Source organism: Lactuca virosa, chromosome 9, assembly GCF_052849685.1.
Source record: "Lactuca virosa cultivar CGN04683 chromosome 9, Lactuca_virosa_CGN04683_v6, whole genome shotgun sequence".
NCBI classification, from domain to species: Eukaryota; Viridiplantae; Streptophyta; class Magnoliopsida; order Asterales; family Asteraceae; genus Lactuca; species Lactuca virosa.
Genome location: NC_136434.1, coordinates 148,050,038 through 148,071,117, shown reverse-complemented (window position 1 = coordinate 148,071,117; position 21,080 = coordinate 148,050,038). Strand labels below are relative to the sequence as shown.

The 21,080-nt window shown below is 36.3% G+C and overlaps 2 protein-coding genes across 9 annotated transcripts; both read left to right on the top strand.

Moving 5' to 3' along the window:
• Positions 1-7,209: 7,209 nt before the first annotated feature.
• LOC145135948 (uncharacterized) lies at positions 7,210-20,721 on the top strand. Of its 8 annotated transcripts, none has more exons than XM_079070164.1 (18): positions 7,210-7,358; positions 7,511-7,643; positions 7,753-7,824; positions 8,028-8,171; positions 8,287-8,358; positions 8,450-8,521; positions 8,604-8,719; positions 13,898-15,817; positions 16,258-16,394; positions 16,999-17,137; positions 17,445-17,715; positions 18,294-18,378; positions 18,459-18,592; positions 18,724-18,805; positions 18,882-18,972; positions 19,053-19,206; positions 19,281-19,666; positions 19,750-20,721. In XM_079070164.1, the coding sequence occupies exons 8-10, from the start codon at positions 14,068-14,070 to the stop codon at positions 17,041-17,043; spliced, it is 1,932 nt and encodes a 643-aa protein (XP_078926290.1). In that variant the 5' UTR covers positions 7,210-7,358; positions 7,511-7,643; positions 7,753-7,824; positions 8,028-8,171; positions 8,287-8,358; positions 8,450-8,521; positions 8,604-8,719; positions 13,898-14,067; the 3' UTR covers positions 17,044-17,137; positions 17,445-17,715; positions 18,294-18,378; positions 18,459-18,592; positions 18,724-18,805; positions 18,882-18,972; positions 19,053-19,206; positions 19,281-19,666; positions 19,750-20,721. The 8 variants fall into 8 exon arrangements, with proteins under 8 accessions (XP_078926290.1, XP_078926289.1, XP_078926294.1 ...); XM_079070163.1 differs by having other exon boundaries at positions 16,258-16,841; XM_079070168.1 differs by lacking the exons at positions 17,445-17,715; positions 18,294-18,378; positions 18,459-18,592; ... (3 more) ...; positions 19,281-19,666; positions 19,750-20,721 and having other exon boundaries at positions 13,898-15,852; positions 16,999-17,108.
• LOC145139905 (uncharacterized) lies at positions 10,325-11,629 on the top strand. Its single transcript, XM_079073572.1, has one exon. It carries the CDS (start codon positions 10,325-10,327, stop codon positions 11,627-11,629), a length of 1,305 nt encoding a protein of 434 aa, XP_078929698.1.
• Positions 20,722-21,080: the final 359 nt, after the last annotated feature.

Here is a 21,080-nt window from a genome sequence, read left to right as displayed (position 1 = left end):
CCCAGTTAGTTATGATGATCGAAAATGACCTAAGTGTGCAACCCACACCTATTCCTTACAATTTTTTCATTCAAAATGGACCTCATACCAACATGTGTCCATATTTACAAGGAGAATGGGAAGAAGTGCAAGAAAGGGGAAACTACTACTGGCCAAACCAATGGAGTTATGATCAACCTCAAGATGATCAATGGTGGGAAAACAACCAAGCTTGGGGAAACAACCAATGCCAAAACCCTTACCAAGCTTGGGGAAATGACCAATACCAACCAACTCCATAGTTCCAACAACCATATCCTCCACCTCCCCAACAAACTGAAACTTCGAGCATGTCCTTGGAATACATTGTCAAAAGCATTGTCACTACTACCCAAATCTTCCAGGAAAAAACCAAAGCTAGCCTCAAAAGCTTAGAGCAAAAAATTGCACAACTTACTCAATCTGTGAGTATAATGGAAGCTCAAGATAAAATACCATCACAAACTGAAGAGAACCCTATCCATACCATTTCTACCATTACATTGAACTATGGGAAAAAATTTGATGACCCAAGATTGCAATTTGAAAATGAGGAAGAAGAGGAAGAAGTAGAAGTGGAGAAGAATGTCAAGGAAGCTATAGAGGAGGTGTTGGAGGTTGACAAAAGAGAGGCAGAGTCACCCATTACCAATGAAAAACTCTTTTCACAGGTAGACCAACCACAAGAGTCAGAAATGAAAAATCTGCCAAAACCTTCAAAGGACATGTATCTCGAGAAGGAAGACACCCAACCGGTTACCAACTCGACCACCCTATCACAGAAGGAAGAGTTGATAACCTTACTAGACAAGTACAAGAAATGGGTCGGTTGGACGATTGTTAGCATTAAGGGTCTATGTCCAGTATGGTTCCCACGCAAAAAGAAAGTCAAGTACAAGATAAGTGTTCCATTGAAGGAAGTGGCGAGAAGGTTGATGTATTGGAGAGCCCCCACATACTTAGATTAATGCACATTCACGGGCCATGTCGAGCCAACGACTTTAAAAAAGGGCGGCTAACCGGGAGGCAACCCGGGAGTATTTTTTCCTTTCTTTTAAAACTTTTTAGTCTTTGGTAAATTTCAAAATTTTAATGTCCCAAATGGTTTTAAACTTGTTTTTTATGCCTAGAAAACGAATCTCGGGCTCCAAAAATATTTCACGGATAGCTTGGGGAGGATGAAGAGCAGGTTCTCACCATAATTACAAGGCTCCAAGAACGATTTGGTAAATTCTTTCCATATCGTAAATCGTTCATATTTTTCTTAAAAATCCAACTGGTGTGCATTTGTGACTATTTTGGAACCATTCCCAACTCGGCTACCATCCTCCACCAACCCTCAATAGGCCGGCTATGCCTCTCTCTAAGCATCGAGGACGATGCTTATTTTAAGCTTGGGGAGGGGAATCCATCCATGCATAGATCCCGTTGCATGTAGGTTGCATGTAGTTTTGAACATATTGCATTATTTTTCTTTTTCTTTTTGTTTTTTTTGCATAGAAAATTTTTCAAAAAAACCAAAAAGATTTTCTTTCTATTTTTTTATTATTCTTTGCATTTTGCATCTAAAATTTTTCATTGCATTCATTTGTTTAAAAAAATTGATCCAATCCCAAGCAACCGAATCTTCTCAAAACAGTTGAGTTAATAAGTGAGTCGTATGCCTTGAGATTAGACTTTCTCTTTTTATTGAAAATCTAAAAGCAAGCTAATCGCACACAAACACACCTCCCGAAGCTACTTGTGAAAAACAGAAAGTGAGAAGATTGTCAACATTGGAGCATAACAACATGTATGAGTCAATCTTTGGGATGCATGACTAGTCTTATAAGTAGTAAGTGCTCAATTGAACCCAAAGAGCCAAATTCAAGAAATCATACAAAGAATACAAAATTTCAATGTCCCGAGCCTTCTAGCGCTCTAAAAAGTCGTTTATACTCATTCCCCTTTATATACCCTGCTTGGGGACATAGTTTCCAACTATACTTACGGGTCTTTGCGTGTTAACTTCAGTCCCCTGAAAAATGTCTTAGAAGCCTCTCATGGTAATAGACCGTGAGATATCCCACAACAGAAAAGTCAAGGACAAAAATATAAAGAATAAGCCTAGCAAATAAATTGATAAGAGTATTATGTGTTATCTTAGTTTTTGTTTAAAAAAAATTAAAAAAAATAATAAAAAAATTGTTACTAAGTTAATCTGTGACCTTTGGGACTCGAATGAGTAGACTCCGAGGGGTGTTCTACATCTAATCGCCTAAAGTTGAATTGTTTGGGACTGATTAGGTTGAAAGTTCGCTACACGGGTTCCATAGAAAGTCATGAACTTATTAATAACGAAGAAAAATATAGATACGTATAGGTATTCAAATAAATCTAATCTCTAGCCTTTGGGGTTCGGGTAAGTAAACCCGAGGGATCCCTTTAAATCTAGCACACTAAAGTCATTTGATCTGGATATGTTGGTTGGAAGCCCGTTACACGGATTTCAAAGAAAGCCATGAGCTTTATTTGTAGGAAAATGTAATTAGATAGTTTGTATATATTTATGCTTATAGTCTAATTGAATATTATGTTTCGGAAAAATGCTTGGCTGCCAAAAGATTCCTCTGGACTTGGATTTGAACTTATGACATTGGGACTGAATTTTAATTACTTTGACTGGTGTAAGTGGTTTGAAATTTGTAACCAATCTGGAAAATATTAGGGAATTTTTAGAAGATATTTTTTTGAAAAATATTATTGTTAATCAACAAATAGCTGGAGTCGGTCGTTGTTATCTTTTGTGAAACAAAGATGATTGAGCATGTTTTGTCACATATAATTTCACGAGAGTAAGACCATAATTTGTTCCATGAATTGACTTGATGATATTGAGAGGGAACAACTGTTGTGATCTTTGATTTTGTTGAGTTGCATTAGGGAGTGGCTAAAGTCTTATTTCTATTGTTATATAATTTGAGACTAAAACCAAGTTGACTTAAGGCACGACAGGTATATTCTCAACTATGGTACAAAAACAGGGTTAATTGGGTTGGATCTTTTTCATGTTTGTTTTGATTTCTTGCATTAAGTTTCAAAAGTTTTGACTTTGATTTTCTTTTCTTCTCTTTGATTTTATTTTATTTTCTCCAGTTTAATTTTTTCTTGTTCTTTCTTGAGGACAAGAAAGGTTTAAGCTTGGGGAGATTTGTTAGGTGCATTTCATGCACCCATTTTGTAGTTTTACTCCATAAAAGTGCATTGCATTTAGGTTTAAACTCATGCATTTTGCATATTTTTCGGGATTTTTCATGATGCAGTTCCATTCACACACTTTTGTGATATTTCAGGGACTTTTGAAGGTAGGATCTTAGTTGAGGTGATGTATAAGAGATTTGGATGAAGTTTCGGGACTTGTGGAGCATCGAGGAGGAAGATATCAAAGAAATGAATATTTTGGCTTTTCAGAGGTTTACACGGGCGTGTAAATGTTTACACGGGCCGTGTAAACGAAGTCTCTCGAGCATTGTACTTTGAAAGCCTGGCCAATTTTCACAGTGTACTTTTTGCATTTACACGGTCGTGTAAATGTTTACACGGGCGTGTAAATGTGGTCACGGGTTTAAAACAGTTTTTCTTCTTTCTAAAAAGGGGCAACCGATTCCAGAAAAAGGGGGTTGATTTTGTGAGTTCTAGAGGCGATTTTGGGGAGCATTTTGAAGGCAATTGTTGCTTGAAAACACTTGGGAACATTTGATTTCATTTTTATAAGAACTTTAATTTCATTTTCTGGATTTGTGATCTTGTTCTAGTCATGTGTGGCTAGAACCCTAGTTTCTCCAACTACATGTTTTGACTTCTTGGTTGTGATTTCAATCATATGACTTGATGTTTGCTTTTAATTTCTATCTAGTGAATTTGATTTTGCTTTAATCGAATGTTTGATTCTAATTGTGATTCTTATTGGCCATTTGAATTAGGGTTAGGTCATTCAAGTTATGTATTTTGCAAAATCCGTAATTGTTTTGTGAATTGGACTAAGTAACAAGCACTGAACTGATTTCCATTGAATTAATTTAGTGTAAATCTTATTCACACACTCTTACGCTCCCGAGCTTGTGAGGAGTAGTGGGTGTTGTTGGTAACATTCACATAAAGTTTAATGGAATCTTTCAATCTAATTCTAAGAGCTTGTTTAGATTAGGTTAGTACGGTTAGGGTTAATCAAAGAGCTTGTTTTGGTTAATTAATGTTGTGAATGGAAAGTGTTGGAGCTTGTTAACACTTTCAAGTACCAACTTAGATAGAATTGGGCAAATATCATGTCATCTTGGAATTGCATTGCTAAGTTTTCATACATAGAGTTGGAGTCCTTACAAATTCTGAATTTAATTCACTTATTTAGTTGATTACTTGTGTTTTTAATTGTTTGTTTTAATCATTGCATTTTAACCCCCCCCCCCCCTCTTTACTGTTGGTGACCATAGTACCTCGCGTAAAAAGGGTATACGCACTTGTCCCGTGTCTCTGTGGATCGACCCTACTTACCTTGTATTACATTTTTAGTGCAAAGTAGTAGTGTTTTTGGAGTCATTTGTACCCCTTTATTTATTGGGTTTGACACGCGTAACAGTGGTAGTGGCGGGTGGTGGTGGTTGGATGGTGAGAGGTGGTGGGTGGTGATGGTGGAGGCAGGTGATTGTGGTGGTGGATGGTGGTTTTGGTGGGTGGTGGGTGGAGGTGGTGCTGACAAATGGTGGAGATGGGTGGTGGTGGTAGGTAGTAATGGGTGGTAATATATGGTGTTGGTGGTGGAGGGCGGTTGTTGGTGGTGGTGATGGGTGATTGAGCTGGGTGGGGGTGGTGGAGGTAGGTGGTGATAGTGGTGGCGGGTGGTGGTTTTGGTGGGTGATGGGTGGGGGTGGTGGTAGCGGGCGGTGGTGGTGGTGGTCGATAGTGATGAGTGGTAGTGCATTGTGGTGGGTGGTGGGTGGAGGTGGTGCTGACAAATGGTGGAGATGGGTGGTGGTGGTAGGTAGTAATGGGTGGTAATATATGGTGTTGGTGGTGGAGGGCGGTTGTTGGTGGTGGTGATGGGTGATTGAGCTGGGTGGGGGTGGTGGAGGTAGGTGGTGATGGTGGTGGCGGGTGGTGGTTTTGGTGGGTGATGGGTGGGGGTGGTGGTAGCGGGCGGTGGTGGTGGTGGTCGATAGTGATGAGTGGTAGTGCATTGTGGTGGGTGGTGGTTGGTGGTGGTGGCAGGTGGTGGTGATGGGTGGTGGAGGTGGTGGTGGATGGTAGGTAGTGGTGGTGGGTGGTGTTTGTTGGGTGGTTACTGGTTTTGGTTAGTGAGTTTTTTAATTGTTTGTAACTATTTTTTGATTTTTATGAATATTATTTTATAATTTTAATTAAAAATTATGTGGTCCAAATTTGTTCTCAAATGTTCTCGCAATAAGAAATGTTCTCGATTGAACGTTCATATATATATATATATATATATATATATATATATATATATATATATATATATATATATATATATATATATTTGATTGTAGCCCTAATGTATATAGTTTATATTCAAGTTTATGAATAAAGTTTCTATAGTTCGGATGTAGCTTGATTACTTTAATCAAGTGAACTATGTTAAATCTTTGTGATCTTTATTGTCTTCGCTTCTTTATTATTTTGTAAAGATTTACAAAACATAAAACATTGATAGGTTGCATAAAAATATGAATAATTTCTCTATCCAAATTTGAATACATACATCGAAATCAATACTTTAGTTATATAACAAATTGTATGATATGATTAAATATATTATAGCATGAATATAGTATTCAATGAGAAATTTCAACACATGTAGAGTGATGCTTTTATTATATATGTTAAAACATAAGTATATCACTGATGTGAGATTGAGTATGTTGTATTCGGTTCTTGAGAGCACAAATTTGGTCAGACTAGTAAGAGTGTAACTCTTAAAATTAAGAAAATTAACCGAAATGTAATAAAGAATCAACATCGAGTAGAATATCATAGCGATATTTGAGGTAAAATTTGATAAAACGAGGGGAAATTTTTTATATACAAGGTTAAATGATCAGGTAAACGAAAAAGGAAAAGTTGAAGTTCAACAAAATAATTACTAATGAGTATGGATATTTGGATAAAATTTAGGTATCGTAAATTTAGTATAACTATATGTTTTGTAGTGTTGTTATATATTAATATCTTGTGGGGTTAGGTCTAGTTTTGGGGAATAGGGTATTTCATCTCCATTCTCATCCCTATTTTTTTATTTGGGGATATCTTATCCCCGGTCAACTTGGGGATTCCTAGTCAATCTGGCTATGGATTTCGGATTCCCATGAGGTATGAGTTTTTGTTTTCCATCCTAAATGTACGGGCTGGACCTAGCCGTTGATTACGTGGTTCAAGTTTGTTTCTTATTTATCTCTTGTAAAAGGATCAAAGACAATAAGTTTTGATTAGGTAGTTCAAGTATGTTTCTTATTTATCTCTTGTAAAAGGATCCAAAGACAATAAGTTTGTTATTCCTCACCGATGACAGTTAAATTCGCTATTTAACAATTGGTTGCAAATTTACAAGACTATATGAAAACAACTAGTCCCCACCAAAATGATTGAAAAATCTCTCTTCAAAGAGCATGCAAATTTACAAAGGTTATACGAAAAAATATATATATATTTGAAAAACGTCCAACAAGTATTAATTTTTTTTTTCAAATCAATTTAATTTAAAAAAAGCTCATAGTGAGGATGTTGTCAATGTTCTATTTTTCTTTTTTTTCTCTAGAAAAAAAAAATCTCTCTTAAAAGGTGTCAAAGACAGACCCCGTGTACCACATGACGAGTTTACTTCTTAAATTAGTAAAAATTAAAATGACAGTGAAAATTCACAAACGTTTAGGGGTGAAGCCCTTTGAGTTTGGACCGCAGTGATGGTGACTGGTGAGGAATAACAAACTTATTGTCTTTGAATCCTTTTTGAAGAGAGTACCTAACCAAAGACTAGCTAGGTCCAGCCCATAAGTCTAAACTAATTGTCGCTTTAATTAATAGAGCAAATTACCCCACAACAATTACCTAAGAATTACCATTTTGACGACTTCCGTGAAATGGTATTTATAAGTCTTATCTTTTGATGTTATAAATAGGTTTTGTTTGTTTGAACCGTGTTAAAAGTTATGTTATTGTATTTCTTGGCCCTGTTGATTAATTATTGAAGAAAATGGATCGGACCTCCACTCTAACGACCTCAACTGTTGCTCTCCTTCGGTTTATTTTGGTGCTATATATTTTTTCATCGGTTTATGGGAATTCTGAAGGTATGTTCTCTTGGTGCCAATTTAAAACGTTGCAATGTTGCTTTGCAAGACTTAGTAATTCACTTCAACTGATCTTAGCATCTTTTTTCCTTGGAGTGTACGGATTTTAAGATGACCAGGTAATTGTCTAATTGATTTAATGTGTAACACAGGTGATGCTCTGATCACCTTCAAGAAATAATTAAGCGATCCGTACAATGTTCTCCAAAGTTGGGATCCAAGCCATGTTAACCCGTGTACTTGGTTTTATGTTAGTTGCAACTCAAACGGTAGTGTCACACGATTGTAAGCATATCCTACTTTTTTTTTTAAATGAAATTTTGTTATAGTACTTTCTCTATTGTCATGATTTTCAAAACGAAATCCTCTGCGTTCTTGGATTTGTTGAATGCAGAGATCTCTGGAACACGAGCTTGACTGGTCGACTGGTCCCGCAGCTCGGTCAACTCACCAATTTGAACTACTTGTAAGTGCGGCCTTTTAGCAATTGAAACTATACGTATTTTATTAAGTAGAACATGTTCTTGTATTAGCAAATAAATAATATAAACCATAATAGCAATAGTGACAATAACGGTCACTCGGTCAGGGATGACTTAAACATAACTTTTTTAAACCTTAAACTGACGAATTAGTTAACGTTCTAAATAGATCAATCTATGGTCACAGGGAGATTTCTGGTAATAAGATCAAGGGAAAATTTCCTAAAGAGCTTGGGAACTTAAAGAATTTGGTGAGTTTGGATCTTTACATGAATCAGTTAGAAGGTCACATTCCAAGCACATTAGGCCACCTTCAGAAGCTTCGCTACCTGTACGATTTCACATATTTCAAATTCTTTTCACAATATTATTGATTTTATATATTTATGATCATCTTTTCAACATATCATTGCTCACTGTGTCGTTTTCTGCTTGTGCGAGGGCAGACGTCTCCACCGTAATGCTTTGACAGGAACTATCCCATATTCGCTAACCACTATAACTACACTAAATGTTCTGTTAGTATCCAATTTAGCTGGCATATATGCTTTCATGCATTTTATGTATTTTGTGCAACACGTTTAATATATTTAGTGGTTTTTATCACAGTGATTTATCTTACAACCGTTTGAGTGGACATGTTCCAGTCAACGGCTCCTTTGCAAAATTTACACCTATAAGGTATGCTATTACTTATTTGAATCGTGAAACAATACATGATGTCTTCTTGATATTGACTGCAATATATATTTTTTTTCTTCAGTTTTTTCAATAATCCGGGGTTGATATTTCCTGTGTATCTCCCCCCACCTCAATCTAGAGATGTACCAGTTACTGCTCCTGCTCCAGCTCCAGCTAAGCCCCTATAAATCCATGCAGGTATTTTAAGCATCATTGGTGATTATTACTACTAATACTCGAGTGTTTTTATTTAATGGACTTAATAAAACAAACTTAGTGGTTCTTTTTTACATTACGTAGAAAGAATAAACTTTATATAGAGAAATAAGAAATAGTCTTAAATATAAGAGCAAATAAAATCGTTTTCTTTTTTTGCTGTACGATTTGGTTCTTGGTTTTCTTTGTTTTGCACTGGGACGTCCTTTTGTTATTATTTTATTGTGTTTTACGTCCTTTGTAGAGATGAAAAATATATATTGTCCTTTGTATATTTTTAGATATTTTTATTATTTATTATTTATAAAAAATAAATTAAATAATTAATAAACATATATATATATATATATATATATATATATATATATATATATATATATATATATATATATAAAAGTTCCACTCTCGACCTTACCTCAACCATCTAACCCTCTCATCTCTTTTCTTATCTCTCACTCTCTCATATCAATTGAAAAATATAGAAGCCTAAACCTCTAGAACATAGCCCTCCACCACTAAAACCATCGGTCGCCGCCGGAACCATCAGACCGCCATCTTTTCGTACTTCTCGACTCTCTCATCCCGTTGCTTCTCTCTACTTCGTCTTTTTCCTTTCGTGGCCCGATCTGATTGTTTATCGTCATCCAGTCTTGCGGCGGTCGATGGTGGCTTTAGAGCGGTAGTCGTAGCAGAAGATCTGGATCCGATGGTGTTAGCTTTAGGGTCTTGTGGTGGTGTTGGCTTCAATCGGTGGTAGCAATTGATCTGGATCAGATGATGGTGGTCGCTTCCAAGCGACGATAGTGGTGTATGTGGTGTCTGTTGGCGTTCTGGTCTTGTTGGAGTTTTGGTCTCGCGTGTGCTGATAATAGGCATGAAGAAAAAGGAGATATGAGATCTTGGATTTAAGTTGTAGATTAGGGTTGGAGGTGTGGGTGATAGTTTTCTAGCGATGGGGGGTAGAGAAGCAGACGTAGGTGGTTTTCCCATAGCAACCTGACGAAATGGGCAAACATGGTAGTCGAGAGTGTTTAAGGGTTTTCTATAGTGAGCAGGGCCGGTCATGGGCAGGGGCAATCGGGGCTACCGTCCCGGGCCTCACAAAATCCCGGGGCCCCAGCATCGAAGTTGTTATAATTATTATATATATATTAAAGAAATGAAGGAAAGGAACAGTAATCGTATCCTTATTTTGTCAAAATCGGCCCATGAAGTTACATTAACTTTTTCTCCTTCTATTTTCCTTAAATTCCCACTTTACTTAGTGTTCGGTATATTCTTCCTTCAGCCGTCCTCTTCTTTTTTCTGCTGGTCAGCGTTGAAGAATCGTCACTTTAATGTCTTTCCAGATTCTTCTGAACCGGCCACCACCTTCCACGTGTCTTATTCGTCTTCATTTGCTTTTGGATCGTTGACCTTCATTTCATTTTCGCTGTGTTTTTCTTCCTTAGGCGTCATCTGCTTTGCGTTTCTCCACCTCGATCTTCCTTTCTGTAAGGTAAAGTTTGTCTTTTGTTTTGCGCTTCTTTCTTCCGTTGTCGTCTTCTCCGTTCCTTTATTGTGGTTGTGTGGTCGTCTATGTATAGCATGGCGGTTCCGCCAAAGCGGAAGCATTGTGACGGTGCTTCGTCGTCCGGGGGTGTTCCTATCGGTGGTCGACGGAAGTGCCCGCGTCTTGATCGAGTATCTGTGCTTCCCCAGTATGGTGACTGTGGTGATTGTAGTTGGATATGTGAGTATTGTGGTGCATTTTTCTGGTATGTGGAAAGGGCTCTTAATATGTCTACACTCGCCCACACAAGGTACACTCATTGCTGTCGAGGTGGGAGTGTCATTCTTCCATATCCTTCTACATTTCCACCTGAGTTTATTACCCTGTATGAAAGTCGAAATTTTTTAAATGATATTAGGGCTTATAATAGTATGTTTTCTATGACCTCTTTTGGGGCTAATGTTGATGAAGAGGTGAATAATAGCTGGGGTCCATATGTTTTTAAGATATCAGGTCAGATCAGTCACAAGATTGGGTCGTTTTCTCCCGATCCTGTAAAAGGTCCCAGGTTTTTACAGCTTTATCTGTTTAATACAAACCATGAGGTTGAAAATCGTCTCAGAGCTTTTGATCGTCCTAGAGGGAAAAGTTTAGATCCTACTGTTGTCAAATTTCTGGTTGATTTCTTCAGTGCCAATAATGAATACGTTCGGACTTTCAAGACTGCAAAACAGATGGCAGAGGGAAGTAATTTGCAGTCATATGCAGTTCGACTGTTTAACAACATTCAGCACCGTAGGTATGATCTTCCCTTACTAGGGTCCCTAGGATGTATAGTGAGTGGCGATGACACAACATGTAACACATATGACATTATAATTCGTTCACAATCCGGTCGGCCCCAACGTATCAGTAAGCTCCATCCGAGTTACATGCCTTTACAGTACCCACTTTTGTTTCCATATGGTGAAGAAGGTTGGTCGCCCCGTTTGAGGCTTCGCAATCGGAGAGGCACGAGTGGTGAAAATCTTACTGTAAACATGTATTATGCCTATCATATCCATACACGTCAACATATCTGGTCTCCAATTCTGAACGCATCACGGCTCTTCCAACAGTATTCGGTTGATGCGTATACATGTATAGAGGAAAGTCGTTTGGATTACATTGTAAAACATCAGGCAAATCTTCGTTCTGATTCTGTTAGTGGACTCTATGATGCGCTTTCAAAGGGAGATAGGGAGGCGGGTGCCGTTGGGAAACGTGTATTTCTACCTGCGTCATTCACAGGTGGTCCCCGGTTCATGTACAGTCATTATTTAGATGCACTTTCCATATGTAGGGTGTATGGGAATCCACAATACTTTATCACGTTTACATGCAATGTAAAGTGGCCATAGATCACCCGGTATATGGATACACATCGCCAAACCGGTCTCCATAGTAGAGCGGATATCATTGCTCGGGTGTTCAATATCAAAGTTCATGAGTTTATCCGGTTTCTTAAGGAAGACAAAACATTAGGCGAAGTAGATGCATGTATGTTTTCCACTTGCCTCCTCATACAATTTTCATATGATGTTATGTGTACTTTGGTAGGTATAATGTATAAGGTACTATGAGGTTTCCTGTTTTACCTGTCTGAACCTGCTTCATGTACACTATTTTTGTGCCTTGGAGGTAAATATAACTGAATTATTATTATTATTATTATTATTATTATTATTAATTTTTTGGTTTTTTTTTTAATATATATTGTTATTATTTAATATGCTATGTATCTTGCTGTCAAATCAGTTGATTTTTGTTGATTGTATGTTTTGTGGATGTTTGTCTTTCATTGTATATATTATATTCTCTGTGTTTCTTCCAAATTGTTATATATATGGATCTATCAAATTAGATGTTTCTACTGTTTTCAATTGTGTCATTGTACATGTATGCTAATTCAATTCCTTCAAATAAAGTTTAGTTCACCTTTTATAACATATGCACCTTCCTATTGACTTCATTGCTTTTTATAGATTCTCTTCATTTTCTATTTATGGTTTCTGTCTTACACCTGTTCTTTTGTGCCCTGGAGGTAAATATAACTGAATTATTATTATTATTATTATTATTATTATTATTATTATTATTATTATTATTATTATTATTAATTTTTTTTCGTTTTTTTAATATGTTGTTATTATTTAATATGTTATGTATCTTACTGTCAAAGCAGTTGATTTTTGTTGATTGTATGTTTTGTGGATGTTTGTCTTTCATTGTATATATTATATTCTCTGTGTTTCTTCCAAATTCTTATATATATGGATCTATCGAATTAGATGTTTCTAATGTTTTCAATTGTGTCATTGTACATGTATGCTAATTTAATTCCTTCAAATCAAGTTTTGTTCACCTTTTATAACATATGCACCTTCCTATCGACTTCACTGCTTTTTATAGATTCTCTTCATTTTCTATTTATGATTTCTGTCTTACACCTGTTCTATATGCTCACTTTTGGTTCTATTTCCAGTTGTGGTCGAGTTTTGGTTTTATTGATTACTTTCATTTTCTATCTGTTCTCCGCAAATTACCCTTTCATAGATATGTTGCTGCTTTTAGTCTTATATGCAGCCCTTCGCTATCTGATATGTTCTTCAAACATTACCCCTCTATTGATAAGTTCATATGGTTGTCACTGTGTTGTGATATGTATTTGTTTCTGTTTCTGTATACGCATCGTCATTGGATTAAATGTTGGCTCTATTTTCAGGAATCTTATTGGTTATTTATCAAAAAAATTTATCATAAAGAAATATTTAATTGAATTTTTAATTATTGTTATATGACGGTACCATGCTATAGTGGAAGTTGTATTTTCTTAATTATTTTTGTTTTCTATATGTTGTTCGAAAATTACCGCTGCATTCATACGTTGGTGCTCCTGCCCACTGCACGTATCTATTTCTTATTCTTCACTTTTTTTAACTTCTTACATGTTCATTCCATGTGTGACATAGACTATGTAAATTTCTTAATTCATTGTCTGCTTCTCAGGTTCATACATATTTTCAAAGCTATGTATGTGTACATATGGTATCATTTCTACCCTTACGTGTACCATCTTCACTTTGTATACGTTTTTTCCAAATTACCAATGGATAGATAGTTTCCTGCTCCTATCGCTACATTCATATCTTTCTTATTGTCAACCTTTTATCACTTCCTACATATTCAATCCATATGTTATATAAACCATATAAAATTCCTAATTTAGTACCATTTCTGTTTCTGTATATAGATTTCACAATCTGCATACATTAACATTCGTATGTTCTTCATACTTATTTTCGTGAGTTCATACATTTAAAGCTGATGATTGTCCACTTTTCCGTTTCATTTCTACCTGTGTCTTGAGTTTTTTTAGTCTCCCTTTCATAAAAACTTTAATTTGCCGCTGCACATATCGTTTTTATTATTTATTTATTTAATTTATATATATATATATATATATATATATATATATATATATATATTTTTTTTAATTTTTTTTTTGTGTTCTAATCAATATGAAATTACAATTTCTTTGTTATAGTGTTGTCTTCTATGTTGCTATTTCTACTTCCCGTTATACACTGTCGTTGGTTTATGATTTACATATCTATACATTATTGCAGATCTGTACACCATTGAGTTCCAAAAAAGGGGTCTTCCCCATTGTCATACGTTACTCTGGGTATCTGCTGCTAATCGTATAAAAATTGGAAGTGATGTTGACAAGTATATCACAGCTGAGTTGCCAGATCCAATTAAGGAGCCAAAACTATACGAGACGATAACAACCTGCATGATCCATGGTCCATGTGGACCACTTAACCAAAAAGCTCCATGTATGAAAGAAGGCAAATGCAGCAAACACTTCCCTAAACCGTTTCTTGATGCTACGTTTTTTGACACAGATGGATATGTACGTTACAAACGTACGTCAACTATACGCCACACTACTGAATATGGACAGATTGTTGACAACGGATATGTTGTGCCCTATAATAAAAGGCTTTGCTCACGATTCTGTGCACATATAAATGTTGAGTATTGTGGTTGGAGCATGATGATCAAGTACCTATTTAAATATATTTCCAAAGGTGCAGATCGTGTCAGATACACTATCCAAAAGGAGGGATCTTCTGATGCATCACCCAGTTCAGTGCATACTGGTAATCATCACAGAACTGGAAATGAAGATTACCGTCCTATAAATGAGGTCCAAAATTTTTTGGATGGGCGGTATATATGTCCACATGAGGCGGCATGGCGGATATTGGACTTCCACATACATCATCGGCATCCACCTGTTCAGATTCTAACCGTTCATGAGGAAAATATGCAACAATTGGTGTTCAATGGAGACAGGTCAATACCCGAAGTATTATCTAATCCATATGCCAGCATTACTACCCTGCTTGGGTGGTTCAAAAGCAATTCAGCGGACCCTGAAGGCCATGATTTGACATATCTGGACTATCCAAAAAATTACAAATGGGATAAGTCAAGTAAGTGTTGGAGTCGTAGGGTTTACGAATCATCAAAAGCGGTAGGCCGCCTTGTATTTGTACATCCGACTTCCGGTGAGTTATTCTATTTACGGATGTTACTATGTCACCAAAAAGGATGTACATCGTTTGAGGATTTACGTACTGTTGCTGGTACTGTCTATCCAACTTTCAGGGCGGCCTGTAATGCACTTAGATTAATAGGTGATGATATCGAGTGGTTGACATGTTTCACAGAAGCTTCGACATGGGCAAATGCATCACAGCTACGATCACTTTTCTGTCATCTACTGCTGTTCTGTGAGGTTAGCAATCCACTTTTGTTGTGGAATACTGCATGCGATAGGATGAAAGATGACTACTTACATACCCTTAGAGTCGAAGTACCAGATAAGACAATTACCTCTGCTGCTGAAATTGTTGAACATCAACTACTTCATGATTTAGATGACACGCTCTGTTCCGCTGTCCCATCTAAATCAATGGCAGATTTTGGTCTTCCAGTTCCGTCAGTGAATGTGATTGGTGTTTTACAAAATCGACTGCTATTGGAAGAAATGAGTTATGACAGGGAAGCACTACTGAAACAGCACAATGATCAATTACCAAAGCTGAACAACGACCAACGATCAGTCTATGATAGAGTTGTTACTTCCATAGAGAATGAAACGCAAATATTAACGTTTGTTTATGGACACGGTGGTACTGGTAAAACATTCTTATGGACGACTATTCTTTCGTATCTGAGATCAATAGGCAAAATCGCTTTGGCTGTTGCTGCATCTGGAATCGCATCACTTTTGTTACCCTCTGGAACAACTGCACACTCAAGGTTCAAAATACCTATTGATTTAAACAACAAAAAGTCGTGTGATATAAAAAAGCGTACCTTCCTTGGAGATCTTATGCAACATACAACACTCATTATTTGGGATGAGGCACCAATGAGTGATAGAAGGTGTTTTGAATTTTTGGACCGTTCACTTAGAGATGTGCTAGACTGCGATGAAAAACCGTTTGGAGGCATATCAGTGCTTCTTAGTGGTGATTTCCGCCAAACTCTTCTGTTCTACCAAAAAGTACACGTTCTGGAATTATAGCACTAACTCTACCAAGTTCATATTTATGGACATATTTTATAATTCACTTTTTACATACGAACATGAGACTAGAGTCCTCTAACACAATACCCCATGCCTCAATGACTTTATCAGACTTTGCCACATGGCTGCTAGCTATTGGTAATGGACATATAGGTGTGCCTGACAAAGATGACCCACAGGACTCAAGTTGGATACAAATTCCATCTTCACTCCTAATATCACCTTCTCCCAATTCCCTACAAACCTTAATTAATTTTGTGTATGGGGATGGTGCACTTAATGAACCGACTGCCACACTGCTTTCAGCAAGAGCGATAGTTTGTCCCACAAATGATTCAGCTGATGAGATAAACGGTCATGTTTTGAAAATGGTGACAACAGGTGGCAGGATATACAATAGCACGGACACCATTCAGCCGAATGGGAAACACACATCGGACTTGGAAGGCCTCTATCCAATAGAATACCTGAACCACCTAACCTTTCCAGGAATACCACCACACGAGCTTCTACTTAAGGTAGACTGTCCAATAATGCTGTTAAGAAACATAAATCAGAGGGAAGGCTTATGCAATGGTACCCGTATGATTGTTTCACAATTGTTACCAACTGTTACTGAAGCGACAATCATAACAGGCACTTCGATTGGAAAACGTGTATACATACCACACATAAAGTTCATACATAAGTCAGCAGATCTGCCATTCATCTTCTCACGAAAACTGTTTCCACTGAAAGTCTGTTACGTAATGACTATCAACAAGAGTCAAGGACAATCACTACGTAAGATTGGAATATATTTGTCACAGCCTGTCTTTGCACATGGACAGCTCTATGTTGCCCTCTCCCGAGCAACATCTCCAGATTCCATAAAGATACTAATAAACAGCAGTGACACGACTAAAACCAACGAAACAAAAAATGTTGTCTTCAAAGATTTACTACGCAGAGTGACTTCAACCGAGGTCTACAGTATCACTGCCTGTTATACCATTCATCACCGTTACTACTTTTCATTTTATTCATATGTTCTTCAATGTTTTAACAGTTTTTAGATGTTTATACAATATTATTTTTTTCATCCAAATATCTTGCTTACCTCCGCACATTTCTTTATAATAGAAAACACAAACAAGTAATGACGAGTATCTCAGAACTCAAAGCTGAGGGTATCGGAGGCCCCTTACAAGTTAGAATACTACGCAAATGGAAACACGATGTCCGCCAATATGAGACGTGGTACCTGGCTGTTGACAGATTTGTAAGTTACCACCAAAATATATTACACTAAAAACAGGTTTCAAATTGCAATTTTTCAGCAAATGAAAGGTCTATCAAGAAAATTATTATTTATTAAAAGTATAAGGAAAAGAGGTTTTGGATTTAAAATTTTCAACAAATTTGAAATTTGTATGAAGAAAATTCTTAATTATCACTCTTTAATATTGACAAACCAAACCGCTTTGTTGCTTAAAAAACACGTATGATTACCACACGATACAATTCTATAACAATAAAAACACATCTAATACCATTCAATCTAATGTTATAATAATCTGTTTCTACAGGGAGATGCAATTCAAATTCTTGGACAGCGAACAAATCAGAGCTACATTGAATCTGTTTTCAATGTTTCAGAATGTTACATCATATCAGATTATAGCTGTCCTCAGTTAGACAAGTATCAAAAAGTTCTTGAAAATGAGTTCTATATTGATGTTGGTCTCAAGTCCATCATACAACCAATTCCAGACACAATAACAGTTCCAAAAAGTTGGTTTCGCTTCGTATCAAAGTCAAATCTGATACAACTCGGAGAAACACCACCATACTATCCAGGTATTTATTAAAAACCTCGATATAACTGAAATGTAAATTTGTATTACTTATAATTTCTACAAAATACCATGGGAATCACTTTTGTACATCTGACAAAAAAAAAATTATTCATTTCATCCCAAATCTTAAAGGCAATAATCCAGGCCCATTATTGAAATACATAATTCTAACTTTTCTAAAGCAAAACAGTATTTCCCATAATAAGTATCCATGATATAAAAAATTTAACCCAAAATTGTTCTTATTGGTCATTTCATAGTTTTTGGCCTTTTTCTTATTTGCCTCCAAACATCAACAGACGTATATTTGTTAGCTTTGAAATTAAACAAAAAAAAATGAAGGTGGGAAATAACCAATATGAACAATCTGGACATAAATGTTTTATATTATTCAAAGTGATTGTTCATATTTGGTTGGTTTTTTTTTTAATTTCAAACTTGACAAATATACCCCTGCTGTTCTTTTGAGGCAAGGAACAAAAAGGGTAGAAACTGTGAATTGACAAATATGAACAATTTCGAGGTAAAGTGATTGTTCATATTTGGTTTTGTTACATACTTCCACTTACTTCTAAACAGACTTCATTGGCGTTCTATCAAAGATAAGAGATTGCACGAAAGCAAATAGAGAACCATTTGTGTTGCTTATACTAACTGATGAAAGGTATACATACTAATTATGAAACTACACTCATAAATTCTATCATCACCGCCTAACACCAAAAACAATTGAAATTCCATTAGTGGCAGTGAACTTGCAATCAATCTATGGAAATAATGCATAACCAATCCACAAAAATTCAACCGTGCCTCCCTAGATCACCCATCTACAACAACGGTTGTTGCAGTAACAAACCTAAAACCATCAACATCCAATGGTACACTCCTCTGTATGGCTCCATTTATATATATATATATATATATATATATATATATATATATATATATATATATATATATACACATCATATCCTCTAATATTCTTAATCACCAAATACGTTCTATGTAGGAGCATTACGGCACGGCTCATCACATGCTACACATATCTATGTCAATCCAGATATACCGGAGACAACATCACTCATAACTCTGTAAGTCACATAAATTACACAAATATGGTAGAATCCATATTATTTCAATTCTATACCAACAAGAACATGGTTTCAGATTCACAGGACCCTCAAGGCCGATACCAGCACTATCAGGAACTCCCTCAACCCTATACAACATGAAACTGAAAAACAGATCTGATCTACTGGTAACACAATATGAATAATATAAGTATATACAAATACAATCTCTTTCCCACTCTGACAACTATTTGCTTTTTATCTATAGGATAAAACATTCATAGTAGAAGCTTCAATCAAGGAATTTCACTTTCAAAACAGCTGGTACCAAACAACATGTCCAATTTGTAAAGATCCCATTTTAGAAGAGGCGAACAGTGGTATTGCAGTGCACATGGACTCATTGAAAAGCCAACCTACACGTAAGTATCTTCTCAAGCATACAGAAAACCATTATTCACCAACTATACTGCTTACAAGTTCTTTATATCAATAGATGCAAATTCACAGTCACCATTACCGACACTACAGACACCATACCTGCGGTTGTATCCGAAACAGCGTCTCGGAAGCTGTTAAAATCATCACTTCAAAAGTTTATATCTGACAACCCGCTCACAAGCAGAAACAGCCTCCCTTCCATCATCACTGATCAAAAAGAACAAACAAAAACAATGTGTATCCAAATGCTTAGGACATCAACAACCGACAACATCCGTTTCATAATAATTGACATCCAAGAATCAACAACGCCATCAGAGACACCTGTCCCAACAACACCAGCCGTACCGCGGATGATAAGAATGCGACCAGATGACGGAACACTAGAGCCAAGCAGACCTCCTCGCCCTGTGGCACGCACTCTCACCTTCACTCCACCAGGTAAAAGTTGATGTACTGAAATAAAAAATAAACAACAAAATACCAAAACAAATACTAATACCTTTTCATTTCTCCTATCACAGGGCCACCACCACCAAAAAATCAAAAACGAACCACAAAATAGCAGATATCATGAAACAGCACTAAGAAATCCAACTTTTGTTTTGGACAATATGTTTATCTTTTGTAACAGACATGCTAAACAACTATCATATGTAATATAAACAATAATAAACAGACACCATTTGCATGCTTCCACTTTTCCAAAATTTCACAAAAAACAACCTATACAAATGATACTTACATAACAATGTCATATTTAATATCACACTAATATAAGCGACATACTTATCCTACTCTATATTAATATGAATCACCACATATACAATTAAATAAATTTATATACAACAACAATTAACAATTTACAAACTACATCGATGAAAACAGATACCATAGGGTTAAAAGTAGTGTATTCAAATAGATATACATGCTACAAAGCATATTGAAGACAAGCCAGCTATTAATTTCGATTCGTATATTATCCCATTTTCCAAAACAAATATACCTCTTGTAGTCAAAGATTTCCCCAGATATTACCCATTTAATACCACACCCAAACCCAACAATCACATCTATCAAATAAAGGAAAAAAAGGTCACAGCCACCCTAATTCACTGCCTCTAATAAATACAATCCAACAACCACAATAATCTCCTATAAAATCATACACCAAAGATATCGACTTCTCCACCAAACACCAAACATACAACATGGAAGCGATCATGCAGAAACTTCAAGACCAACTCCAGACAATGAAGGAATCATTGGCAATCGTTCAAAGCACATACGAGACAAGGACAACTATGATAAAAGAAGCACCGGTCGACATGCCGTACACCCACATTGTCATCACGGACACCTTCATCAAAGACCTCGACCAAGACAACGTCATCATGCTGGACATGTTCGAAACGATGCAAGACAACATGAGTTCAGCAATAGACATCTGCAGGAAGATCATTCGAGACCATGAAGCACCGTGACGACAAATACCAGTCCAACAATTTTGTAATCAAATGTTCTATAGTCATCCTTTAATGGATCGACAGTTTTGTAATCGAATATCCTATAACAATCCAGTAATGAATGATAACTTTTGATGCTTATCCCCTAATATATTTATCTATTCTATAAACGGATTCTTTATATGTGAAAATACATACGAAATTTTCTGACCAAAACTTCTAACCGAGATCATATGCCGACATCAGGTCCCTCTGCCCCCCGCTCTGCCCCCGCGAAGCGGGGGTTAGCAATCTAGTTAATATATATGGATATAAATAATATATATTCAAAATTCTTATCAATTGAGCATAAGTCAATCTTAGCTTAGTTGGCTGAAGAGTTCGTCGCG

Excerpts from the sequence above, each read along its gene's own strand:
- LOC145135948 (XM_079070162.1), top strand. The coding sequence starts at position 14,068 with ATGATCCATGGTCCATGTGGACCACTTAACCAAAAAGCTCCATGTATG. Across the intron at positions 15,818-16,257 it reads CATATCAGTGCTTCTTAGTG|GTGGCAGGATATACAATAGC; the intron begins GTGATTTCCGCC and ends TGGTGACAACAG.
- LOC145139905 (XM_079073572.1), top strand. The coding sequence starts at position 10,325 with ATGGCGGTTCCGCCAAAGCGGAAGCATTGTGACGGTGCTTCGTCGTCC.